Source organism: Drosophila nasuta, chromosome 3 (assembly GCF_023558535.2).
Source record: "Drosophila nasuta strain 15112-1781.00 chromosome 3, ASM2355853v1, whole genome shotgun sequence".
NCBI classification, from domain to species: Eukaryota; Metazoa; Arthropoda; class Insecta; order Diptera; family Drosophilidae; genus Drosophila; species Drosophila nasuta.
Genome location: NC_083457.1, coordinates 30472096 through 30499913, shown reverse-complemented (window position 1 = coordinate 30499913; position 27818 = coordinate 30472096). Strand labels below are relative to the sequence as shown.

At 37.3% G+C, this 27818-nt stretch overlaps 4 protein-coding genes across 20 annotated transcripts in view; 1 reads left to right on the top strand and 3 right to left on the bottom strand.

Moving 5' to 3' along the window:
• Positions 1–269: 269 nt before the first annotated feature.
• Positions 270–11523, top strand: LOC132794448 (uncharacterized). Of its 2 annotated transcripts, none has more exons than XM_060804906.1 (3): positions 270–1576; positions 7043–7313; positions 7374–11523. In XM_060804906.1, the coding sequence occupies exons 1-3, from the start codon at positions 1565–1567 to the stop codon at positions 8567–8569; spliced, it is 1479 nt and encodes a 492-aa protein (XP_060660889.1). In that variant the 5' UTR covers positions 270–1564; the 3' UTR covers positions 8570–11523. The 2 variants fall into 2 exon arrangements, with proteins under 2 accessions (XP_060660889.1, XP_060660888.1); XM_060804905.1 differs by lacking the exon at positions 270–1576 and adding an exon at positions 4474–5136.
• A 1284-nt stretch (positions 11524–12807) lies between these two features.
• On the bottom strand, positions 12808–16908 carry LOC132794449 (myeloid differentiation primary response protein MyD88-like). The gene is made up of 5 exons (XM_060804907.1): positions 15514–16908; positions 15179–15453; positions 14954–15122; positions 14712–14892; positions 12808–14649 (listed from the first exon to the last, which is right to left on the bottom strand). The coding sequence occupies exons 1-5, from the start codon at positions 15974–15976 to the stop codon at positions 14220–14222; spliced, it is 1518 nt and encodes a 505-aa protein (XP_060660890.1). The 5' UTR covers positions 15977–16908; the 3' UTR covers positions 12808–14219.
• A 716-nt stretch (positions 16909–17624) lies between these two features.
• LOC132791607 (myeloid differentiation primary response protein MyD88-like) lies at positions 17625–19095 on the bottom strand. Its single transcript, XM_060800608.1, has 4 exons — positions 18401–19095; positions 18158–18348; positions 17922–18090; positions 17625–17859 (listed from the first exon to the last, which is right to left on the bottom strand). Exons 1-4 carry the CDS (start codon positions 18723–18725, stop codon positions 17669–17671), a joined length of 876 nt encoding a protein of 291 aa, XP_060656591.1. The 5' UTR covers positions 18726–19095; the 3' UTR covers positions 17625–17668.
• A 516-nt stretch (positions 19096–19611) lies between these two features.
• The window catches only part of LOC132789574 (pneumococcal serine-rich repeat protein), a 90543-nt gene continuing 82336 nt past the window's right edge, over positions 19612–27818 (bottom strand). For 8 of the 16 annotated variants that reach the window (XR_009632709.1, XR_009632716.1, XR_009632711.1 and 5 more), the window contains one exon: positions 23335–23459. Coding sequence is in view for 7 of the 16 variants with exons in the window: in XM_060797671.1 (XP_060653654.1) it covers positions 23332–23459 (128 nt within the window). In the remaining 9 variants the exon portion in view is untranslated. Of the gene's footprint in view, positions 23460–27818 lie in introns of all 16 variants that reach the window. The other 8 variants (XM_060797671.1, XM_060797672.1, XM_060797666.1 and 5 more) reach the window with 2 other exon arrangements.

Sequence of the window (27818 nt, the reverse complement as noted above, 5' to 3'; positions counted from 1 at the left end):
CTTAAATTGTTGTTTTAAATGTTGGTTTCCCGGTTTCAAAGTGTTTCTGTTTTTAAAGCGAATCCACATTTTAAATAATAATAAAAGTAATAAAAATTGCGAAATATATGAAAAATGTTAAAAGTTATTTTCGGTATTTTTCCAGCTTCAAACCGTTTTTCAGTTTTTAATGTTTTTATCTAGTATATATTGGTATAATCATATCAATACAAGTCGATGTTTTTGCAAAAATTCAGACACAACGATATATCGATAGTTCCCCATCGATCGATGTTTCTCCACCTCTACTTTTGGGGCTGTTAAAATGTGTTTGTTTTGTAATTAACTGCAATAATTTCAAGTTTTGAACTGCAAGATAATTTGAAAAAAATAGTTAATCTGCATTTTAGAAAAAGCAGAAGAAAAACCGAAAATTAAATGAATAAAAGTTGAAGAAAAGTGAAAAGGAAAAGGCGTGTTGTGTGCTATACTGCCAATACTAGAAAATAGAAGCAAAGCAAGAGATTAAGCGTGTCCTGTATGTACATATGTGTGCGTGTGCGCCTTTAAGATTTTCCCCGATGTGCTCATGAATTTGTTGATAAAAATTACCGCAAACAAAATAAAAAGCGTTCGTGTGTGTTATAATTTAAAATTACAACAAAATGTGTCGCATGTGAATAAATTGATAATGCCCAAAATGGTTCCGACAACGATAACGGTACTTTAATGCTTTTCCGCACACATTCTCACACACACACATACACAGCCACGCACACACAGACACACACTGCCATCAGCGAATCTTCTTCGCCGACATCGCAGCCGCACCTAAGTTCATATGTATATGTATGAGTGTATTGTGGGTGTAGTTGTATGTAGATAAAAGCAAATACAACAAAAATAAGTCTCATCCCCAGTGATATGCAATAAAAAAACATACACCAAAATATATTTAAACGCAAAAATTAAAGAAATAAACAATCGAAATTTTATACAAGTGATGTGAAATAGCAATACACACGCAGCAGCAACCAACATATGTACATATACGTACACACACATACTCACATACAGATGCCCGCACATACACGTACAACCGAAAAAAGCATAGAGAGCGAGAGAGTGTGAGTGAGCGAGAAAAAGCGAAGGAACGACAAAAGGAAGAAGAAGAAGCAGCACACAGCATCGGCGCATGGCGTTGCGGGAAGATTGAAAATAAACGTGTAGTAGAGAATTTTTGAAGCACACTCAACCAACCAACCAACCGCCCACTGCCGCCATTCTCTTGCCGCCGCCAACGCTAACGCCGCATACATACGTACACACACACACATACATACAGTGAAACAGAATCGTATGCGCGAAAAGTGTAAACCGTGCACAGTTGCTGCTGTTGTTGCTGTTCCTGTTAGCCGCCGCCAAAGGACGATAGACGCGACGGCGACGAAGACGAGGAGAATAACAACAACGACAACAACAAGAACGAGACGGCGAAGGAGGACGACGTGTTGTTGTTGTAGCTGTTAAAGCCAACGCAAATGGCAGACCCTCTAAGCGGGCCCTGCTTTTGAGACATGTCGTAATGGCCAGAGAGGTAAGTGAAGAATCCACGTCAAGCTAAAAGCGCGGGCGTGCCGCCGGCCCACATTCTACTATACATGTACATAGTAATGCCATAGTACCAGCAAGCTATGTGAATTAAAATCCCATATACATATTACGTATACGTACATTGATTTTAAAAGTTGTCTCTCAATCCCCGACGTTGCTCATTTGTTTTCAATTTAGACGTTGAGCTGATCCACGGCTTGTCAACTAAGCTCCCGTTAAGCATTTAGCTGCATTAGTGTGCGTGTCCATGCTTCATGCAGTTTTCTTCATTTCATTTCGTTTCGTTTGGTTTCGTTTGCTTTGCTTTGCGGGTGAGTGAATAGCTTTGACCCAAATATCTGTGGTAATACTCACTCACTCGTCTCGTAGAATGTGTGCACATGTAGCTTTTGTTGATGTCCTCATCCGTCTCGTTTACATTTACTTTTTTCTATACATTCATCTATCTTTTTTAGCTTTGCATGTTTATTGTTGTTTGTCGGCTCAACAGCCGAAATTAACAGTGACGCATCTGTTAATACAAACATACATACAAAACATGCTAATGCAAATACAATTTAATGTGAATGGAAATGCAGCGAGCACAAACAAGAGTTGCACTCCATGACACTCCCCATATAACATATTGACAGGCAGACAGCATTATAATTGTGGGCGGCTTAACAGCGCAAGCACATGACCCACATGTTAATTACAGCGCTGTTAAGGGCGCTAGAATCTGCTTTGGATTCTATCCTTCAATTTGTTTTTCCGCATATCGCTACAAAACTTATCATTTTATTTTAATATTTTTTTGTTATTTCTTATATTCTACAATTTCAATGCTATGTATGTTCAGCAGACTATTCACGGGTTAACTCTAGCATTTAAATGCTTTTGAAACAGCAGGCTCCTTACCTAGTTAACATTTTGCCAGATTTTATTGTTTTCGCTCGCATCTGGCAACGCCGCGCTGACAGCACGCGAGAGAGCACTCGTCACTCTCTCGCTTTCTGTCTATGTGGGAATAAATTCGCAGCCAACTCCAACGCATTGATGTAAATAAAATTGTATGAATTGCAACTATATTTTATGGTTAAGGATTAGGGTTGTATTTATTCAAAATATATTATTTATAAATTAAGGGCATTTTAAGTTGGCTTAAATTAAGAATTTTGAGTTTTTCTTCAATAATTTCGCAGTTGTATTTTTCATATTGTCAAGTAGTAATTATAGTTTTTAGTATTCTTCTAATCATTGAATAGAAACTATCCAGATTTTAGAACCCTTCATTTTTTTGTAGCATACTTATCAGCGTCAACAATACATTCAAATTGAATCGCATATGCTTTCTGCATACAGATTGCAGCTTGACAAATATAAAGGATTAATTGAAAGGATTGATTTAATGCAAATGTTTACCTAAAGCTGCGCTTTGATTTAATGAATTGCTGCATAAGTGAGCGCACACCAAACGAAAATGAAAATGAAAGCGAGTCCCAAGCAGACCAAACTTACAAAAAGGGTGCAATGTTTTGAGCATCTCTCTCTCTCTCTCTCTTTCGCACTCGTTTGAACACAATGCAAGTGTGTCTGTATGTGTGCTTTGTGTGCCTAATTGACAGAGCTTCTGGTATTTATGTAGATATAGTAAATCGCGACAGAAGTTAGGTGCTATGGAGTCGCTAATACTTGTGGAGCGTTCGTTAGCAGTTGGCTGTTAGCTTAAGCGCGCCCTGATTATATCACATTGCAAATGTAGGCCAAAGCACAGATGTTACTACCAAAAACCCAAAGGAAAGACTGAGAGCGAGCGAGCGAGAGAGTGAGTTAACGAATGAGAGTTGCAATGTGCAAGTGCAGTGCAGTTGCAGCTCGCTCACATGTTAACATTAAATAAATTACTACAACATGCTCATTAGCTGAGAGAGCAGAGTGACCATCCAATGAGAGAGAGAGCTTTATGCGCACAACTTTCGCTCTCATTTGCGTTGTGCTCTCACTGCATTCGCACTGCAGACAGCAGCTGCAGCAGAAAATAGTAACAACAACATGACAGTCGAAGCAGCGACTGCGGCAGCGGCAGAGGCGTTAAGCATGCACATACACATGCGAGTAGATGTTAGAGCAGCGCAGCGCAGCGTAGCAGAGCAAAGCGGAGCAGAGCAGAGGCTGGCAGGCAGGCTCAGAGTGTGCCAGTGTGCCAGGCAGCCAGCCACAGCCAGCAAGGATGCTACTTTCATTTACGAGCGCTTTTCGCAAGCTACGTGATTCCGCTGGCAATTTGTTGAAATATTAAATTTTAACTGGGTGTGACAACTACTGCCAGCCAACGACAACCTTTTTTTTTGCTACCAAATATCAATTAAAATCGGAAAAGCTCGTGTGTCAACTGTGCAAATAGATAGATAAAACCTATACGAAAATAAGTCACACATAAAACAAAAAAAAAGAAAGAAAGAAAGAAAGAAAGAAAAGGAAACTGTGCCACACAAAACTTAAATCGAACAAACGCAGGCTCAGCACCTGCCCCAGCCCCAGTTGCAGTTGCAGCATCACCAGCAGCAGCAGCATCAGCCCAAGACCCTTTCCCACTCCCCACCAATGAAAACTCGGCGGTTTCAGGCACACGCAAGTGGCGCACAAGGCGCGTAGTAGTAAAGTGAAAGTGCGAAGGTCAACTCTTGAAACTCTGGCGCCTGCCCAGCCCCTAATGTTGAGCTGTGCTCTATGCTCTGCTCTGTGCTCTGCTCTGCTGTGATGTGATGTGCAGTGCTGTGGCCTAATCCCAAAAATCTGTCAGCTTGCCAAAAAAGGAAAAAAAACGACCTCAAGTCCACAATTTTCCTATTGACTAAAAAAATAGAAAAATCAAAACTAAAAAACAAAATGCTTAATGATAATAATGATAATAATTAATGAATCCAACGTGTTGTGTTCATCTTTTTTGTAAAGTGTGCAGCAATTTGTTAACAATTTTTGTAGCCTCACGCGACGAATTTTCAAATTGCATTTAATACCAATAATTGTGAATGAAGAAAACCTACAATAAAACGCGTTTAACTTAGGCCTAAGCTTTGAGCATTTATAAGGTTTTTATAGGACACAAACAAAAAAGAAATAAACGAAAATCATAATTTTAAACATAGAAGAGTGCGTGTATTTGATATAACGATTTTTAAGACAAACGAAATCCAAATGGTTTAAAATATATATTCGAGTGAATGGAGAGCGAGTAAAATGTTCAACAATAATTGTACTACTATTAACATTCAATTGTGCAGTGCTGTTGTTATTGTTGCAGTAGTGTAAACTAATAAACAGTTAATAGTCGAGGCAAGGATATATTGCATTAAAGTGGCTGGGAAAGGTGAGACGAGCACTTGCAACGCCACCACCATGTGGTCCAATGCTCTGTGCACGCTGGGCGTGACAAAGCCGCTCTGCAACTGCCTCAGCATCAGACAAGTGGCGGCCGCGGCAGCTGCCGCTGCGGCAGCTAATCAAGGTGCAGCTGGAGGTGCTGCCATCACCACAGGACCGACGGCCGCAGCAGCAGTTGGGGTAAAAACAAATATATTGGCATTTCCTTTTCCTTTACTGATTAGCATTAACTTTAGATACATTTGAGAGGGAGGGAGGGGGGAGGCAAAGGAAATACACACACCCCTTTGCTGCTGCTGCAATCGCAATCGCATCAGCAGCTGATGGCCATATGGCAGCAGACTTGACCTATCCCAATGCGCGCTTGCACACTGTCTCTCTCTCTCTCTCTCTCTTTCGCTCGCTTTCGCTCTCGTTTGCGTTCTCGCTCTCCTATGCAAGTGTGTGTGTGTAACACTGATTACACTTTCTACAACTGCAATTGCAACTGCAATTTCAACTCCAATTAAACAAATGCTACTCCCCAAAATGTCCAAATTCATTTTTCGCCATTTTTCATTAAACTTTTTCCTTTCCTTTTTTTATTATAACTCTCATGAACTTACATACATCTAGAATATATGTGCATATAGCATGTATGTGTGTGTGAGAATTTCCTTCAATTTTTTTCATCTTCTTTCTTGTTATTCAGCTCGTGTGCTGCACTCGTTACTGGGTCACTGGAGCGCCACACTCATGTCCTTGCAATACATTAAACATGGCTTCTTGCTGCTGTTGTTGTCGTTATCGTTGTTGTTGTTGCTATTGCTGTTGCTGTTGATTTTGCAGTCAGTGAAAGCTCTGTTAGCTAACAGTTAACAGCGCGCTGTTATTGAACAACAGCTGTGCTCGCTGTTAATGCAAAGTGCAAAAACCAAACCAAAAATTCGCTTGTTAAATGTACTATGAATTGTTTTTCGTTTGCTTTATCGCTGTGTGAGTGAGAGCTTATGCTTGTGTGTGTGGGTGTGTGTGTGTGTGTGTGTGTGTGTTAGACCTATGCCTCTATTCAGCTGCAATGCTAGAGCATCAGCTGCAGCTGCCTGGAGCTGGCAGCGGCCTTGACATTTGCGCCCTTTTAGCGGGTACAAATCTCAATTAGTAGTGCAACTTACGACGCTGCCCGGGTCCTGCCACACCCACTTGTCACACACACACAGGTGTCACGCATCTCATACACACACACACACACACACACACACACACACACACACATAATCTGCTCGCTCATTATAATGATAGTAAAACTCCTGCTGCCTTTAGTTGTCCAGCTTAATCTTAGTCTCCGTTGCCACATTGAGGTCAGAACATTTATCGCATAATCCTCTCAACTAAACTCAACTCAACGATCCTTGTTCTTGCTAAATACCATAAGTAACTTGACGTTTATTTAGAATCGAAGGTCGAAGGTCTCCCAAAACTTTGTCTTCTTAGATTTTGTATTATGAATTATATTTAACATTCTGAATTAAATAAATCAGGGGCATAATAATCTCAATTGTGCATATTAGGATTATAAAAAAAAGTTATTTTTCCAATTTTTATATAAAAATGAAAGTTATATTTCGAATTTTATAAAAAATAAATTAAAAATAAAATGATTTATTTATTAATTTGATTATCTTATAATAAAATATTATATAATTTTAATCACTTGCAACTAAGACCTTGATGTATTCAAAATTATAAATATAATATGATCAGTAAAATTACAATCTATTAAGATTGCAAGAAGATAGTTTTATGTTACAAAAAATAAAGATTTTATCCTCATAAAATTGAAGCAGATGTCTAAAATATGTTTCACAGGCTAGGAAATCCCCAAGCAATAAAAATGAAAGTTTACATAGTATGCAAATATTATATTAATATCCACTAATATGAATATATCTCCTGAGGTCAGTTTTCATTTATATATAATATATAAATTATTCCTCCTTTTATCTTTGAAACTATATTGGTCTTCTTTTGTTAAACTACTAATATTTTTTACTGAAATAAGTAAAAGACTTTCACTTATTGTATGCTATGTCCTTTCTTTTTACAGGAGTCTCGCGGCAAGCGACCACTGAAAATTTGGGATAGTTGGCGGAATGTGCGTAAGGGCGTCGTAGTTGGTACATTTGAGGAGCTATTGGTGCGCGGCAAGGATAAATTGGGGGTTCCTGCTTCAGAACCTGTTCGCGTTGTTCTGGAGTGTGATGGAACCCAAATCGAGGATGGCGAATACTTTCGCACCCTGGCCAACAATACGGTTCTCTTGCTGTTGAGGCAGGGCGAGCGATGGTATCCAACGGGTGTGGATGTCATAAAAGCTGGTAAGTGGCATCGCAATCGAATAGATCGAAGCATCCTGCGCTCACATGTGTTTTCTGCAGCTATATCAGCTATACCGAAAATCGTCTGTGAGACGATCCATGCACTGGAACTGCATGATGAGACACCATCGTGGAAGATTATGGATAATAAAGGGCGTGTCACGGTCGTATTGCACTGGGATCAGCGCCAAGGTGGCGGAGGAGGAGGCGGCGGCGGCGGCGGTGGCGGTGGAGGAGGAGGAGGTGGTGGTGGTGGCGGCGGCATGTGCATGGGCGCCGGTCTGGGCAGCAGCAACGGGTTGCTGTCGTCCGACAAGTATTCGCCCTCGAAGAAGGGTCTCTCCGCGCAAAGTTCGTTGGACAACAAGTCGGTGTCTTCGCAATCGTCACAGCCTCGCTACGCCAGCCCACAAATAACGGTCATTAGCGACGAGGGACCGGCGAGCATTTACCATCCGGGCGGCGTTGTCCTGCCCCCGGGTGTTGTGATACCCGGCAGCGGCAGTCGCCGTCTGTCCAAGCAGGGCGGCTCCTTCGACAGTGCTGTGGGCGCAGTGCATGTGCATACGCCGGAGTGTGCCCATCATGCGCACACGCCCAGTCGGGCGGGCAGTCCCAGCACAACGGAATGCGACTTCCATTGCTGTGCCCTGCATGAGGAGGGGCGCAAGATAGCGGTGCACAAGAGCGTGGCCACGTCGCCCATTCAGGACGGCAGCAGCAGTCCGCAACCGCATCAACAGCAACAGCAGCTGCATGCGCATCAGGCGACGCTGGGAATGTCGTCATCGGTTATGGATCCTATGCTGGGCGGCAGCGGCAGTATGCAGCGTCGCTCATCCGGCGCCAAGGGTCATGTACGCTTCCTGGACATTGCACCGGAGCGCGACAGCTCGGAGAGCGAGACGGAGAACACGGTGATGGAGGATGATAAGACGACGACGGAGAAGTTCTTGCTGCTCATCGATCAGCTGTCTGTCGATCAGAAGCGTCACCTCAGCATCAAGGACATCGGCATCATACTGGAGCGCCTCAACTCAAAGATTCTCGATGTGGAGCGACTGGATCGTGAGTCAGAGTCCGATGACTGCTACAACTGGACGATAAAGGCGACAATACGTGGCGATGCGTTACGCGAACTGGGCGTCATCTACAATGGCAACTATTATGCCATATCCGAGCATCCTGGCTACAAGGAGGAGCTGGAGGAGAACGGCGAGGAAGTCGAGGAGGAGGACGAGGAGGATAGAATTTAAAGAAAAGAAAAAACCAAAAACAACATACATACACAGCTAACAGCTAACAGTTAAAAATTAACATTTAAAACCGAAGAAACGAACCCGGAGAAGAAGATGGTATCAATAATTAGCGCATTTTAGACAAACAACAAAGAAATTAAATTAAAAAAATAAATACAAAAACGAAAACGAAAAGAAGTCGTGAGCAGTGGCAAGCGGCAAGTGTCGTTGCAACTGCCCTCAGATCAAGCATAATTCACGTAAACATATAAAATTAATATGAATTATAAATAAACAAAACAAAAATAAGGCAACCGCACATTGTATAATAGTGAAGTAAGCATAAAAGTGAATTACAATTTTCGCAATACACAGTGTTAAAAGAAATGACAATGGATTACAAAATCAGAATGCAATGAAAGTGAAGCGCAACAGAGAGAGAGAGAGAGAGAGAGAAAGTAAAGAGAAAGCATGTAAACTAAAGTATTGTAGCATTTAGCGAATTTGTCATTGTCGGGAACCGATGATGTTGCAGCGATTAGCGATAAGCTATAAACGATGAGCGATACCGAACCGAAAGCACATACTACCAAATACTTTATGTTACTATTATTGTTGTTATTTTGTGTGCCAAAAAGAGCCTAGCGCATGCCTTATTTAGTTGTAACCCCACCCAAAGAATCCTATCGACTTATATACAATATATATAGATATACTATATTGATGTATGTAAGTGCACACACATTTCTGTACAAACTGAAAACTCCACTCTACCCCCATCCCCCCATCCCATACGAAAAGGTACTATATGTATATGTATATACTATATAGATCGATTTATCAAATGATCAGTTATACTCGTATATTACAAACACACATACCATAGTTTACTGTATGTATGTATGTATTCGAAGAGGCAGGCCTTTATTGGAATATGTACCTTATTGCAAAAACACTGGCCAAAATGACTTCAAGTGCCACAAGATCACGATCGCGATCACGATCAGCACGATTTGTGTAGTTCCTCAGTTTCGATTCCTTGATCAGCAGCACATTGGTATTATCCCATTTACTTGCAGTTGCTTTCCGTGGCTTCCATATGTGTTGTTCGAACTTGTATTTTAAGTGCATACTAATAATTATGTGTAATGTTATTATATCCCCACATTCCCCACGAAATCAGCATTTCAAAACTGCCGTTATTTGTAGTGTTGTAAAACGTTAAAAATCGCGCACAACCAGCCAAAATGCATTTTTTTGGCATTAATCATAATACAAAAACCAAATCGTAACAATGATCATCTGGCTCGATGACAATTGACGTAATTAACTGTAGTTATACTTACATTGTAGAAAGAAACCAAACCAAAAGAACAAACAAAAAAAAAAACAAAAGAATCGAAAGAAATGTGAATCACCTACACATTTTATAGCAATGAACACATCGTGTTTTCCTCGTCCCCTCGCCCATTTTACCATTTCGTATGAAATCCCCATCCCATCTCTCCCTGACTTACTTTCCTACCAAATATCAGAGATGCGAGGATTCCATTGTGTAATTAGAAATTATATATGTCTAAATGCCAAATTACATATACATACAAATGAAACACTGCCAACAAAAGTCGTAACAAATTTTGCATTTGTTATGTTATTGTTAAAAAAGTAATTGAATTTTCAAATCGGTTGAGCATAACTTTCCCAAACAAAATAAAACAAAAACAAAAGAGAAAAGCCCAATGTCCTTTGTTTCTCAAGTGTTCGATGTCGATCCCAAAAGTGTCTCGAGTTATAAATATAAAGCGCAACAGCAGATGGTTCTTAGCAAGAACAGATCCAAAACAATATAACAACAAGTATATAATAACAAAGCCAAACCAAACCAAAAACACAATTAAAAATATATGTATGTACATCCATTAAAAAAAGTAAAAGGAAAAAAGCAAAGCAAAACTCTCAAGAATGTTATTGTATAAATAATGGGAATAATGTATTGTACAAATGTTTCGACACTGATCGATTCTCACACTTATCGTTTAGGTCGTGTGATGTGTTGTGACTCCGTTTCAAGTGCTGCTAGATAAGCGTTCCAAATCCAATTTCAATTTCAATCGAGAACATACACAGTAGTTATCGCAATAGCGATACAGCTGCCAACAACCAACCTAGCAATATAATTATTAATATTACTGAAAGCTGCCATTTATATGGCTTATCAGCTCAGCGCAGCGCAGCTCAGCCACTTGTTGCTCTTTTGTCGTCCGATTGCAGGCGTCCCATATTCTGACCTTTTCTTATCAGCACTCGAACGAACATAGTGAAATCATTACGGGAACGAGAAGAAGAACAACTACACAGCAACAGCAACCGATTTCTATTGAATAAAATCAATTTTTAAGAAACGTTTGTCCAAGGCACAAAATACCAAGCAAATAAAACAGAAGAGTATTAAAACGAAACGCAAACAAAGCATGTACTATAAAAAAAAATAAAAATCAAATTGATAATTGATTATGAAATGATAATAAACGCAAATGAGTTAAAGAAGAGAATGGAAAACCAGTAAACGAAATAATAACAAATAAAAACCACAACTCACAATTAGTAACAAAAACAAAAAAACAAACAAAACACATAACAAAAGCCAAAAAAAAACAAAAGGAAGAAAAAACGAATTCATTAGCGTTGTTTTAATTTATTAGTAAGTCAAGAACAAAAACAAAAACAAAAAAAACGTGCAAACAAGAATGATATATGATATAAGAAGACGAGAGAGGAGAGTTCAGCAGAGGGAGTAGAGTATGGAAGAAGTCGAGAAGTGCTACAGAAAAAAACACGGGCACTATTATATATATGAACAAGTATAAATACCTATACATACTCAAATACATTGCATTACATTATAATAAGAGAACTCGCAGTATATAACATAAATGAAAATGAAAACCAAAAAAAAAAAAAAAAAAAAACAATCGAAAAACAAAAATGAAAACTCAATTTCCATACTGATACTGATAACTGATACTGACTTCTTCAACTGACTTCCATAATCATAATCATTGTTAACACTTAACTATAGATAATTGCGCTTTAAAACAGAACACAACAAGTTTGTAATCCTTACTCTATATATGTATGTGTATATCTTTTGTTGACTATATGTTAAATCTGTGTCTTTATCTGTGTCCCCTTCGTTTTTGTGTATGCCTAAGTTCGATATTGATATTGTTGATGATTATGTTCCTTTAGCCCAAGAGATAACGAAACTAAACTTTAACACGTACACTCTGTATAAATGCAATCAGTTAGATTTATAAGGTAAACGAAAAGAAAAGTGCAAGACCCTAAAAAGCTAAATCAGTTGCATTAGTTAAGCTGCAATGCCAATCGATGGCAACCAGATTCAGATCAGATTTTAGATGATATGTCTTCAATCGTGTGGAATCGGCCATGGCACCCACAAGCAAGATTATACGTTACATTGTTTTAATATTACAAATTACGAATAAATTGATCAATTAACATATATACAAAACAAAAAAAAAAAAACCAAAGCAAAAAAAAACAAATAAATAAATTTAAAAAAAAAAATACAAAAAACATGAAAAATGTAAAGAAAACCAAATAATGAATTGTTTTTATTAATTTTGTTAAAAATGCGAATAAAACTTAATAATAAATAAATAAAAAATATACATATACACATACAAAATGATGAACAAGAGTAAAAACAAAAAACAATTCAATTAAACAGCAAACCAACAAACAAACAAAAAAGAAATAAGAAAGAAAATCCAGTTTAATGATGGACAAACTCAAGTTGTGAGAACAAACAACAAAATTTGTTCAAAACGTAAATGTATAACATAACACATAACACAAAAAAATGAGTAAACGGAGCTATAATTATAATAATAATAATAACAAAAATAATTAAATAACAAGGCAAAGAAAGAATAAGAGACACACACGTAACACGTAATGCATGAATAAGACATTTAAAACATGCTCAAGTAAATACATAACAAACACAAATTAACAACAAAGAATAAAACATAAACATTCATAAAAAGAATTGGACTAACGTAAACATTCACCATGGGTAAAAGTAAAAAAAAAAAAACAAAAAACAAAATAACGAAAACAGTAAAATTCGATTACAACAAGAAACATGAACAACAAAAGTAAAACAAAAGGGTTATTTATGAAGCGATTTAAACAATAAAATGAAAAATAAATAAAAAAAAAAATTTAAACAAACTTGGAATAATTTATTATTGCACTGGCAAAACACGAACGGAAGTGAACCGCACTGAAAAGGGGAATTCACATTGAGATCTGATTAAGTTAATTATTGCACCAACTGTTTATTCTCAAAAGCAAACCACAAAAACGTGTAGTATATATTTACATATTGAACGCATATTATATGTATATGTAAACATTTAATTATTGAGCTGCAGTTTTGAAGGGGGCTTTATTACCAGATCGGTCGCATATATAGGAAACAGCTCATTCATAGAGTCCATTTAACAAGTACGAGCTGTGCGTGAGCACGTGACATACTTATGTATATATTTATGTGTGTATGTATGTGTATATTTGAAAATATATGTACGTATACGTAATATTGTATAAGTATTATATGCGCGTGACTTAAAGAAAAGTGCAAAAAATTGCGAGTACTCGAGCCGTATGCATGATATAAGCTCGGAGCACAGTGTGACAAAATAAATCGTTGCTCAGCCATTCAATGGCAATTACAAAGTGACGAAAGTCGCTCTCTACTTTATCATTTAAATGTCGCACATATACAAAAATTATATATACTATACTAGATGCTTGAGCATGCACATTATTCATCAAATTCACACAATATCTAACGCGCACAAGTTATTCATCATCTCTGTTCTGGTATTGTCTGGCGAGACTGCGATTACTAGAGCAGCGGGTTGGGATAGGATGGGGTTGACTTTCTGGGTCCAAATAGGGGGGAGAGGGGGAAGTGAGATAGGGGAATGCGGCTGGGCGTTTGTCAAGTTAATTGAATTAAGTAAGTCACTTATCAGACGCGTGACTAACAGCTAATTGTGTGCTTCGATTAGCAAAGCATTGCATTGCACATTTAACCTTACAATTGGCAATTTGTTTGTTTGTTTTCTGTTCTCTGTTGCTCTGTTCTTTTGTGTATACATATGGTTTTTAGTTGAATAATATTGATTATTGTCTTTAGACTTAAATATGGTCTGTGCGTTTTACAATATCGTGTATTCGTGTATCTGTGTGCGTCAGTGTGTGTGCGTGTATATATTGTCTTTATTCGTTGTTGACTTACATAGTTTAACAAGTGCGTCTAAATACATTAAGTTAGTTGGCTTGATTAGGATTAGGATTACGATTAGGCTAGATTACAAACGATATGGAGGGTGGTGAGGTATAGCTGACGCTTGCGAGCGATCGATGGCGATGGTTTTCTATTTTTGTTTTTGTTTTGTGATGCTGATGTTGCATTATGCTGACATTTAAAATCAACACAACGACGACAAGGACGACATTGATAAAACTGGGCGCTAAATAAGGAAATTCACATTCATTTCGATCGCGCTCCACACTTACACTCAATTGTAAGTGGATTAGCTCTGAATTTTTTCCCCTACTGTTGATTCTCCTAACACGGCGTCTGCAATTTTGATGTGCTTCGTGTGAACGTCTTCAGCAGCTTGGAGCTAATCTTGTTGAATCGCTTCTTTTTGCCCGAATAAGTGGATAGATTGGACACGCTGGTGTTTAGCTTGTTATCGTGAGTGTGATCGTTAATGGCACTTGACGATATAGCATGCCTCAGCGGTTTCTCAGTGCTGCCATTCCCGGCCAACGATGTGGACGATGTCGAAGAGGAGGAGGAGATAATACGAAAGACCGGTAGCCTGACCTTACTTTTCTTTTGCTCAGGCACTGGAGCTGACGGTGCCAAAGCTTTGTAATACGTTTTTGGCTCCATCAACTTCGAATCGGGCAGATCTGTGACATCTGCATCATTCACCAATATGCGTGGCGTTTCCGGTAGAGCATTAACTGGTGTCTCAGGTGCTGTGATTCTGTACAAATCAAAACGAAAGTTCAAATTACATGCTTAACTCTTTCGCATTTGAATACTTACTGATTGGGCTGTGCGTAGACTTGCGTAACATTCATATCGTACAGAGAACTGGCCAGTCTGTTCCAGAAGTTGAAAAGCGCCGAATGCTGTTCGTAGACAAGGCGAGTGTAGATCGACAAGGTTTGTGGTAGTGCCATCTTATAGTTGTACACTATTGGTATGATCTTTCGTCTGTGACTCTCTGCAGAAAGGGAGAAGGGAAAGTTAAACATTGTCTTCAGATATATGCTGGCATCACTTACCAATTTGTAGTTTCTGCGTAAAGTTCACCAAGTACGTATTTTCGCGACTAGAGAGAAACTCTTCGGTTAACACGACTATCAAATGGTTGCAGCGATGGGTCATGAACTCGGAGAGTTCAACATGCTCGAAGGGCACACCAGGCAATATATCTCGATGCTTCAGGAAGAGCTGTGATAAACATATTTAGTAATATAAATAAAAATATCGCTTGATCCGATTGTTACCTTCATGTTGTAGGGGGGATACTCTAGATTTTCCATAATGTTCTTTGCATGCTCGATGTCCGCCTCTGCGTAGAGCACACAGGCATTGTATCTGGGCAACGGCAGACCCATTTGCAGGCACTTCTCATCATCTAAGGTTAGAATGTTAACGGGCTGCGCCAAACTGTTGTTGTTCTTCTCCCTCAGCTCGAGACTTGGTGGCGGACTGCTGCGTGAGAGCTCTTGCAACTGTTCCCGCTGCTGCTTCTTAAGATTGAAGCGCTCGGTGTCTTTAACTGCATAAAGAATTAATCATTTATAAAGGTAAGCTTGGTAGTATTAACCGTATAACTTACTTATATTCTCCTTGATGTCATCCTGCACATCCCAACGATCAATGATGCCCAGATATTGTTCCAAGTAACCCACTTCAGCCGTGTTCGGATTGTGCTGTATCCAAGTGCTCAGCACCGCATCCATGGGCTTGGGAACATTCTCGTTGATCAAATTGGTCAATTTGGCCAGATAGGCAATGCCACGCCAATCGCGCTCATAGCCATCCTCGGTGCGCAGGACCTTTTTGCGATTGAGCATGCAGGAGAGCTGCCGTTTGGTGTCATTGCTCAGCTCCGATAGCGGTGTCCGATTGAAGCCGGAGGTGGCCAGGGCACCGCAAATCGTGCTGGGATCGCCGCCGGGCGACGGCGGTGTCACCATATTGGGATAACGATAACGATCCAGCCGACTGACGTCAGTTGGCTTATGGAAATGGGAATGTGAATGTTGTGAGTGTTGATGGCATACAAATTGAGGGCGCATTCGCACTTGCAATAATTTGTTGGCCTTTTTTTCACTTGATATTTATCAGCGCGCACCGTTTTATCAGTTAAACAATAAAAGAGGCGAAAAAAAACTTTGCGCGTGAGTTTGTCGTTAACTTTATTATTTATTCTCTCTCCCTGTCTCACTCACTCTTCGTTTTTTTTTCGATTTTCGGTGTGTGTTTGCTGTGGATATTGTTTTATTTATTAATTTTTGTTACTGCTTCACTTTAGATCTGAGCGCAAACTGAGAATCGAATGAATCGCTTAGCGCGCGTGCGATGCGATTGCGGGTGGCTGGTGACCGTTAACGGGGGGAAGCGAGGGTAGGACAGACAGACGGATAGATGAAATGGCCGTGCGCGAAATGTGCTGCTGAAACTGACCTCGAGCACCTCGCGCCGCGTCACCGAGCACAACTAATGTAGCAGTTGTTGTTTTTGTTGTTGCTGCTGCTGATGTTGTTTATCTGTCTGCTTTTTTGATTGTCTCGCTCCGCTTTCGACCCCCTTGCTTATGTGCTGCCCCCCTTATGCGCAGAAGATTTTTGTTTAAATATTTTTCACATACACACACACGCACTCACACTGACAAATACGAACACGGGGAGGGTGAGGGGCGCCTAAACACAAAAATAAATTTTTTATTGAGCAGTGCGCGACTTGCTTGTTGTTTTGCTGGTTTGCTTCTGTCTGTTTCTGTTTCTCGAATAATAATGCGGCGGCTGCAGGTGCTGCGTTGTCGTTCACGTTTCACTTTTGTTTACTTCGATTGTTTTTTATTTTTATTGTATTTTACGTTGCTTCAAATGCTATTGTTTTCGTCGCGAGTTGCAGTTTATTTATTTACTACTGCCGTTAATTTTGCTAATGAATTGTGTTCGTTCGTTTCCCCATTTTCTGCGCAACAGGCTAGCTAAGCAGTGTGACCATACTGGCTGAGAGAGAAGTTGAAACGTTAACGTTCACGTCCAAAGAGAGAGCTTTCTAAAAAAGCTGTTTTGCTTGTCGACGTGTGACCAAAGACAACATTTCTAAAATATACGTTTCAACGCTGATGGCATATACCAAAATACTGTTACTGAAGTGTCACCTGGCATACGAAACTTTCAGAACAGCTTTTTCTTTTATTTCTTCAGATCAATAAATAAAATGATTGTTTGTAAATCAAAAACTGTATATTGTACAGATTACGGTCTCACTAGACTGTTTGGGTATGCCGATACGATATTTGTGAAGTTGCCACCTGGTTAAACTTCTCATGGTATTTTGGTATATTTTCAAGACGGTCATTAATTGGCGCGGAAATTTAAACAGCTTGTTATCATTTGACACATTTAGATTCCGTTTAAAACATTTCCTTTCACCCATCAAGTAAATTTCGTATTATGGTAGTTTTTATTTATTGTTTGGAGAAAATGAGAAATAAGATTCGGAGGAAGCGACTGTTAAACATTCTTTAATTAACAAACGTGGCAAACACTCTTGTGTTTAAAGTTCAACTAATATCTTTTGGTCAGTTTATTTCATTTTAATTGGTTTCCAAAGTAATATATAATATAAAATGCTTAATCTGTGAAGAAATTGTTGTATTTGTTATGAAAACATGTCCATATATTTTTGGAATTTGATAATACACATCTTAAATATGAAAAAGACATACGTTTTTATTTAAGTCATAATCAAACATTTTATCTTGAGATTCGATTATCATCAGAGTAGTAAATTTGTGAAATATTCATTTCGATAGAGCTGGCCAGCCTGTCCCAGAAACTGAATAGCGGCGAACGACGATATTCAAGACATGTGTATAAGCATAATGTCTTAGGAAGTTCTATGTTAGAATTATACAGTATTGGTATGATCCTTCGACTGCTTCTTTCTGCAATTAGAGAATAATCTTTGTTAGTGAACACCACTTAGTAATCTCATAAGATTACAGACCAATTTGTAGTTTCTCCATAAAATTCATCAAATTTGCATTCTCGCGACTAGCGACAAACTTCTCAGTTAGGAGGGCTATCAAATGATTGCAACGATTTGCCATTAACTCAACAAAATTGTCATATTCGAATGGAACTTCCGGCGGTATATCTCGATGCTTAATGAAGAGCTAATGTTTATTATGGATGAACATTATTTAATAATAGTATGAGCATCTCTTGATTAAGTAGTTTTACCTTCATATTGTAAGGAGGGTTTTCTAGATGGTCTACAATTTCCACGGCATGTTTGACGTCTGCCTCTGCATAAAGGATACAGGCATTGTATCTTGGCTGTTTTAGAATATTGACGGATTGAGTCACACTGTTGTTGTTCTGCAATTGTTCCCGCTGCTGTTTTTTCATATTGAAACGTTCGGTGTCCTTAACTAAGACATAAATTAACGAGATTATGTTACAAAACTTCGCTGGGAAACCTACTCAGATACTCCTTGATGTCGTCCTGCACATCCCAGCGATCAATGATGCCCAGATACTGTTCCAGGTAACCAACCTCAGCCGTGTTCGGATTGTGTTGGATCCAGGTGCTCAGCACCGCATCCATGGGCTTCGAGACATTCTCGGTGATCAGATTAGTCAATTTGGCCAGATGGGCAATGCCACGCCAATCGCGCTCATAGCCATCTTCGGTGCGCAGAACCTTTTTGCGACTAAGCATGCAGGAAAGTTGCAGCTTCGTCTCGTTTGTGAGCTCCGAAAGCGGTGTTCGGTTGAATTCACTGAGATTGGACGGTGGGTTTGCCATTTTTTTACTACTACTATATTAGGCCAGTCTTGATTATTTTCTGTATTCTCAGTTTATCCGTTAAACAATATTTGAATATTCCTTTAACATTCTTTAAAGAAATTCAAGTATCAGAGTTCTGGTATCTTTAATTTGAATATTGTATCTTTAAGAACTCATTAGTTCATAATTAGATAATAGAATTTAAGCGCGAAATGTTGAGACGGCGAGTGTGAAATTATGAATAAAATTACTGAAATTTGCTGTTGAGCTCTTGAGCAACGAGAGCTGCGCGTCGTATCAAGAAGCAGAACTAACTTTGCTGCTGCTGTGAAAGCAAAGTTTCTTATCGCTTGTTCATACGTTCTACAATATAAATTTGGTACGTCTTCTTCGTCGACGCACTCACTTGTTTATAAAAGATTGTATTTAAACATTTTTGGAAGCAGCTTAATCACAAATAAAAATTTGGGACCAAGGGCAAGTTATTTATTTTTTATTTTAATGAATCATGGGAATTTTGGGATTTGTGTACAATTATCAATTAGCTTTACCAGAAACATTACGTATTTAAATTGCTGGGATTTCTGGAAAACATAGGTCAGTTCATTCACATCCCAGATGATTGGGCTTATCGCTTATAACAATTCTACTCTTCATTGGCTTTGTTGATAACCTATTTCCTTCCAAATCATCCCATTCTTTGGTTTTAAGTTGCTTTTTTTGTTGTTACCAAATCCTGTTGAAGCTACCCTTGAAAAGGCGAAAATCCACAATACACACATGCTTGTTTTTCCATTTAAAAATTCAGTTTATTTTGATTGGTTTCATTTTTGTTCAAGTTTGTTTATTCTCTTGTTTCGCATTTCAATATCTTTCAGTTACAAATACTGATATACTACACAGATGACACAATTTGATTTGCATTTGTTTTGTTTTTATGTTTTCGTTTCGTTTTTTTTTTTTTGTATTCTTATTAAATTTTGTTTGACTTTTTCGTTTAGTTTTATGGTAATTCAACATTTTTGTTTTGGTTGATGAATAAAACGCTTAATGCGTTCAAATGTTTGATTTGATTTCCACTTTCATTATCTCATTATCATTTTGATTTCGATTTCGACCAACAATTAACAGTTAAGTTTTGAATTCTTGCACACATTTAGGTATTAAGTTATCTTTTTTTTTTTCTTTTTTCTTTTAGGTTTTCGATTTTAATTTTTGTGTTTTTTTTTTGGTTTGTGTTCCTTGTTATTCAGAATATACATTTGTATGTTTTGTATATATATTTACTATATATATATACATAAACATATATATATAATTTAATGTATGCATTTTTATACTGCAAGTTGTAAACTTTGATTTTTGTTAAGCTTTTTCCTTGTTCAATAATATTATTATTATTATTAAATTACTCTTAAGTTGTTTCCATATTTACAATTTGCCGCAATTCGTGTGTACTTTGTAAATAATTGCTCAAACTTGAGATTGGGCACCAGAGTCTCACTTGCAAAGGCTAAAAATTTGCTCAAGAGCTGTTTTTTTTTTTTTTGTTTTGTTTTGTTTTGGAATTGAATAAACAACAATTTCGAGCCTGATTCTTATGGATTCTCTCTGAATTCGTTTTGAATTTGAATTAATGCTTACAAATGAATATGTTCATCGTTATCGAATCGTTTCCAGATTGTATAATAATTCAGCTTAGATTTTATACACTTAGCTACGTAGATTTCATTTAATTTTCTTATTCATATTTATTTATTTATTTATATGTATATATATATTTTTTTGTTTTGTTTTGGGTTGTTCGTATAATTATGTAACTAATTTAATTTCGCTTTTCATATATAGTTGTATTCATTTATTTTCTTACGTTAAATGCAATTACAAAGTACTTTGATTTTGTGAAATTCTATTTCAATTTTCTATCTTGAGCCTGAAGCATTTTGTAGTTTGTTTTTGTTGCATGTGTGTGTGTGTGTGTGAGTGTATGTTTGTGTGGGATTCGTTTTGAGTGTATTCTGTGCTGCTTTGTTTATTCATAAGGATTTAGCAGGAATTTTGTCGACGGTCTAATTCATTTGGCAATGCATTTGCCCAAAAATGAGAAATAACACAAAGTTAAACTGCACTACTCAGTACTCTTTTTGTATGTGTGTGTGTGTATGTATGTGTGCTTGTGTGTTTGTGACTATTTATTTGTGCCATGGGTCGGATGAGTGTTATTCTTAATCTCCATTTGATGTACTCGTATCGCATTTAACTGGATTTACTTATATAAATAGTTGTTTTTTTTTCTCGATTTTCAAAATTTGGTTTAATTTAAAGCTTTCCATTTACTTTTACTTTTTTTTTTGTTTTTAGTTTACTTAGTTTGTCATCTATGAACCTTGTATTCCAAAAATGAGTGTATGTTTCATAATTGTTGCTAGCAGTTAACGTTATTGACATCGATTTAGGCTGTATGTTTTTTTTTTTTTTGTTTTTTATTTAGAACTAATTTAATTAGCAACTCTGCAAGTTTATCCTGCCAACGGTATTCGCAAAGTTTATTATTATAATAATTATTATTGGTTTAAACGTGTTTTGTTATAATTCTCACTTTCGATTAGGCACAATCTTACACAAAATTCGGGCTGTTTAGCTTAGTTATACCGTTTTGCAAAAAAAATGGCCACTTTTTAACCACTTTCTTCCAACTATCCAATTTGGAATTTGTTAATTCCTGCAACTATCAACCGTCCACTATATATGTTATAAGTAGTATATCCTGAAACAGCAATAGTGTGTGTTGAACAACCAAAGCTGAACAAACAAAAAAATAAAACAACGAGTGAAGACTGCGACTGCGTATTGTGCCTGAATTTAGCTTTAGATGCGGCTTTTGCGGCTGAAACCGATAGAAATTGTTTGCTTCAAGCTAATTTCAAGAGATTGCAACAAAGTAAGCGCGCACACACACACACACACACTATCAAACTCACACACACACACACACACTCTCAAATACAAATGTCAATCAAACACCTAACAAAAATACACATTTATATGCACTAAAGTTCAGTTAATATAGATCGTATTCCTCACATACATATAATTGTAACTTAATTGTAGCTAAATTTAAATGTAGATTTAAATTAATTAAATTTAATTCGACAACAAGCTCGTTTTGCACTTACATAAGTAACTGCTAATGTTTTTTTTTGTTTTTATGTTAATTCCTAGAGACTAGATTATTAGCTATATTTTTGCTATACAACAATTATTTCTCCCCTCTCTCTTTCAATATTCTCTCCTATCTCTGTCTACTCTGACTTTGGCACAATAGCAGCGAATACACTTGCTTGAAAACAAAGTGAGAATAAAACTATTGAACGCGTTATTATCATCGTAATTATCATTATTATGCAATCAGAAAATTGTTTTCTCTGTTTTCTTTTCTCGTTTTCTTTTTTGCTGTTTTTCGTTAATTTGCTTGCTTCGTCTCCTTTGCTCGCTAGTTACCATTTTACTTACAGTTACAAAAACTTTTTCTTCTTTTAACGTTTTGTTACTTACGAATACTTTCAGTTAACAACTTTGTTTCAGATATACATAACTATTGACCAACTATTTTATATATATTTTTATTTCTTTTATTTACTTTCCCAACGCGCTACGCACCAGTCATATGGAGGAGAAGGAGGAGGGGCGTGAGGAGATGGAAGAAAAGAGCAGAAAAATTGTAAAATTTATTATGCGGAAGAAAGGGAAACAATGAAGTGAAACCAGTGAACAAACTGACTAAAGATATGCGAAACCTTTATGCACTCAATCTTTATATGCATCTCCCAAGCCAAAGGGAAGGCGGAAATCGGGGGGGGGTTGGGGATGAAGGATGGGGGATGGGGGAAAGAGTGAATGAGAGTGAGTAGCACTCATTGTGAGTACTGTACAAAAATATTTTGTGCGTGCGTGGCGCAAGCTGAGAGCGTTTGAGCTATGCAGAGAGATCTGGGGAAAACAGATCGACGTAACACGTAAATTACATTTAGCATACGAGACAATAAATATACATTTACAATGCATCAAACCAACTTTTTATAAATAACATATTGCCCCACAACTGAGGCCTAAACTGGATCACTTTTGAATTGTTTCATTTGTTTTTTTTTTTCTTCTTTTTTTTGTGGTTTTCTTTTCTTTGTTTTTTAGTTTAGTTACAACTTGACTAACAATCTGCGAAACACTCGTCTTGGTGCTTATATCAAACAAATTAATTTATATATATATACTATATACTACATATATATGTTTTTGTATTTAATTTATGTTTTTCTGCTGTTTGTTTGCTTAAGTAGTTTACTCGTTAATCTCTCAGAGCCTCCTCTGGGCACTTCAGAGTGCCGGCTTCATCTTCATCTTCATCTTCAACTTGAACTTCATTTGAATTGTAGTTAACAAAGTGGTTTCATTTTATTTGTGCGCATAACTTTTGTTTGGTTGTCGGTTTGCGGGGAGAGAGCAGGAGGAGTGAGGATCGCAGTCCGGTTCCGGTTCACAAAGAAAACCAAAAATAGAAGCACGCCAGTCGATGAGCAGTAACAAGGACACTTGCTGCATCCAACTCATGCATATTCAACTGCTGCTAGTGCTGCGCCTGATGCGCCTGATTCAACAGCTGTTGCTGTCGCTGCAGATTCAGTTCCGTGAGGTTCTTCATCATCAAGGTCCTTTCCAGATTCTCCCGTATGCTGCGCTCGTTCTCCTGGCGTACTATAAAACAGAATGTTAACTTTATTAGCTAATGAAAGGCAAGTAATACGAAATACTACATATATATGAAATGTAATATAAGGCTGACTCTAATGGAACAAGTTTCGGGCACTGCACGTTATTATCCTTCTGTTGCTTATCGTTTAAACTGCAGTTGAAGTAAATGCCTGTTGATGAATTCTTGAATATAACTTTCATCAATCCAGACTATTTACTTTAAGCACAGTTCAACATCGTGTATTTTAGCTCCGGTTTCCGGGTTCCGGTTTCGCGATAACGTTGACACACACACACACACATTTCATTTCCTATACTCGTGCTCGCAACAAAGCCAGCCATGCCCCTCTGTAAAGCTGGGGGGCAATGTTTGGGCGTCGACTGGTCAAGGCAACGGTGTGCGGGGTGGGGGGAGGGGATGTGCGGTGAATTAAGCGGGGTGGCTAAAGGGGCGATTGGTTGGACGATTGGCAATGTTTGCTCGCCGCTTTTGTGCATTTTACAGCAGTTTTAATTAACGGCAAACAAATTGACACGCGCCGCACTGCAAGTGTGGGCATGGAGAGGGGAGAGGGGAGAAGGGGGAATCGCTGTGTAAAGTGTCAAAATTTGTTTGCCAATCAATCACACGTGCAGTTGCACTGTTGTTTGGCATGCCAGAGAACTTGGGTTCAGTGTCTGCTCTGAGGTCTGATTGTGTATTTGCTGCTGTTTCAGTTTCAGTTTTCTGATACTCACTGCAGTTGTTGTTTTACTTTTCATATGCCTTTTGTTTTTGCCTGCTTTTATTGTCTTTTGTCTGTTTTTCTGTCTTTTTTTTTGGGGTTGCCTGACAAAGATATAACACGATATTGCAGCAAGGTTTGTTTTGTGTGGGCTGCTGTGAGAGAGTTCTACTTTCTACTTTCATATATCGCACTCTAGCACAATATATATCATGGCAGTATAGCACAATATAGCGCTGGCCTGTATCTGCATTTTCTCAGTGTGTTGCACAAAATGTGAGCTGTAAAAATTTAATTAAAAATACTTGCCCTAAATTGCAGTTCACACAGACACACACACACAGACAGCGCATTACAAAAATATACACACACACACAAAAACATCCTCTATACGCACGCAAAAAGGCAAAGTATTCAAGTAATTCACAAACGTTTTCATTTAATTGCAAAATTAGTTACTCTTTTATTGAGCAAAAAATGATGCAAGTGTCTGACTCAACTTGTCGCATACCCTGTTTCCATACAATGTAAATTCAATTCATTTGAATTGCTGCTAAATGGAAACTTTGTATCATTAAAGGCAAAATCTAAGCCTTAAATAAATATTAAAACAAATTATTACTATATTTTTTAGCAATATAAAAAACAAAATTTAGACATTAAGAAATTAGAAATTAAACCAATTAAATGGCAAAAATAAAATAATGAATATATGCATTAGTTAAATTTAGTTTATAACAAAAAATAAATATGTAGTATATTTATTAAAAATGATAGTTTAAAATTTGCTATAATATTTTAAGGAATTATTAAAATATTTGCAAAAGATGTAAGCGAAATGAAATTGAGATCTAAAAATCTTTCTTTATTTCTTTGTTTTTCCTAATCTATCAAGGAACTTCCGTTAGTTTTTTTTTATCACAAATTAAATCAAAAATAAATTTCATATTTGTAATTTTCCCATGGCTAATTTTTTAGTGGAATTTGTGAAAAAAAAACATAATTTGAACCAATTTTGATAATAGTAAAGCTTATTCTTATAGCTCTTGACTAGCACTATATTTAGAGTTAGGATTAATTTACTTAACTTTTCCTGTTTTACGATAAAATATATAAATTCGTAAATTTTGCATACGAGTTCGTTGATTTTTGCAATTATCTTAAAACAGAAAACTAATTCCAAATTTGTTCTTAGGAATAACTAAAAAACTAACTAATAAAAAATGTTTTGGTTTTTGGTCACTTTAGATAGTGTTGGACGCTACATTTTCAGAAAACTAGCCATATTTATAAACAATAAAAATTTTAAAATTGTGTTTCAAAAATGTATGTAATTAATTTTCCTTTTTCGTATTATTAATATTTATTTGTTTTGTAATTGCTTTTTTGTTAAAAATTGAAAAGATTAAAGAAAGGTGCCATACTAAAATGTAAATAATTTTAAATATATATTTACTTAAATATTTTACACTGTTAAGAAATAAATGTATTCATGGAAATTAAGTGCATGAAAATAAATATATTTTTTGTTCATTAAATGGTTTTAAGAATGATTGTCAATTTAATTTAATGGATTGCTTTACAATTTTCTGTAGACCTTTTGAATAATATGCGTGAAGCTGCAAGTGTGCGTGGTATAAAATCAACAAATTAAAAAATATATGTATACAAAAGGGCTTTAAAATTTCGCGCTGATGCTTAAAATGCAACAGTAAAATGAACAAAGCCAGAGCCAGAGAAGGGAAGAGTAGAGAAGAGAAGAGAGGGGGGAGAACATTGCAAAGCAGCTTCACATTGTCGCTCAACTCTCGCTGAACTCAAACATAAGCTGGACCAAAGAGCAGAGCACGTGGTCTGTGGTCGAAATCGTTGCTCCTGTTTCTGGTTGCTGCTTGCTGGTTGCAGGTTCGCGCTTATGCATGAGCTTTGAGGCGTAGGCGCAACGTGTTAATGTCAGGGCGGATGGTGGAAGAGGGGGAAGGAAGGAGGGTGATGGAGTACAGAGAACAGGTGACGATGAGGCTGGCTGCCATTATTCACGTGGCAAGTGCTGTGCTGAATAGCAGCCACTGAGTACTGCGAGTACAATGTGTTCCTCCTCCTGCTGCCCTTTTGCCCCGGGTCCACTTCCATTCTGAGTGTGTGTGTGTGTGTGTACGTGTGTGTGTGTGCTGGGCTATTTGAGACCAATTAACATAGAACTTTCCCACTGGTAAACAAGTTAAATTGTTAACAGCCATTAAGGGCGCTCATAAATGCCGCCGTGTAACTTTCAGCCTCACTTTGTCTCTCTTTGTGTGCGTGTGTGTGTGTGTGTGCGTACGAGTGTGTGTGTGTGTGAGTGTGTATACCCAGGTGTATATAGCTTTGTGTGGGTGCAAGAAGAGCCTGGACTGGCGCGTGTGTTTGTGTTGCTTCTTTTTGTGTCTTTTATGTTGTTTAATTATAAATGTGGCGTTGAAAGCAACAGCCAGTGCAGCCCTCAACCCCTCCCCCTCCAGGCCCAAGTCACGCCCCGCTCCGCAACTCACTTGTCCTAACTTCGTTAGACTGCCATGACGGATGAAGACCGACGACCATGTAACTATATAACTAATTAGTTTCCTGCCTCTGAGTGGGTGATTGGGAGCAGTTGGGCTAACTCTTGTTAACTGTTCTGTGGTTGTGTTTTTCTCCCCACTTAAATTCAAATTATTGATGCATTTCTGAGGTTTCTCTCCCCCTTGGTGTGAGTAGCTTGGCAAAAATAAAAAAGGAAAGAGAAAAATGGAGCCTTGGGGCCGAACTAATGAGACATGTTTTAGTATGCACAAAGTCAAAGTGAAATATTGAATAAATGGAAGCAAATGAAATGAAGAACGTAACAAAATAATAAAGAGAATTGCTAACAGATTATCATTTTCACTTTTTGTAGGGAAAATTTCATGTTATTGATACGAATTGTAGCTCAGAAATAAATAGTTAAGTGAAGTATTGAATACATGATACCTTACGAAAAAAAAACTTAAAATTAATAAAGAGAATTGCTAAGAGATTTTCATTTTCACTTTTAAAAATATTAAATTTTCACTGATGAAAATTGTTGAGATTCAAAAGCCATTGATTAATGTAATTTAAAAGAATTGCTTAAAAGGTCGTTTTAAAAATCATATTTCTCATCATACCCTGCAATTTTTGTGGCAGGAAGGGTATGTTAAAAAGAAGAGGTTAAAGTGTATTATAATTTGTGATATACAAAGCAAGTGGCAAGCTTTTAACACTATCAAAGGGTTGTCAAATTATGAAATTTTATGTTGCTCAATATTATTTATAGGGTATCCAGTTTTCAGTGATAAAAATTGCACCTTAATATAAATACTGTTGAGATTCAAAAGCCTTTTAATAATGTAATTTAAGAGAATCGCTTTAAGGTCATTTTAAAAATCATATTTCTTGTCATTTCTTTTCTATGGCAAGAAGGGCATGTCGAAAGGAAGAAGTTAAAAATTATAATAATTTGAGATATATAAACAAGTGGCTAGTTTTTACCATTATCGAAAGTTCATAAAGTTATTCAATTTTATGTTTCTCAAGAGCACGTTCTCTCTTTATTATTTATAGGATATTTTCCTTTTTAAAATTTAAATTTCGTTCAATA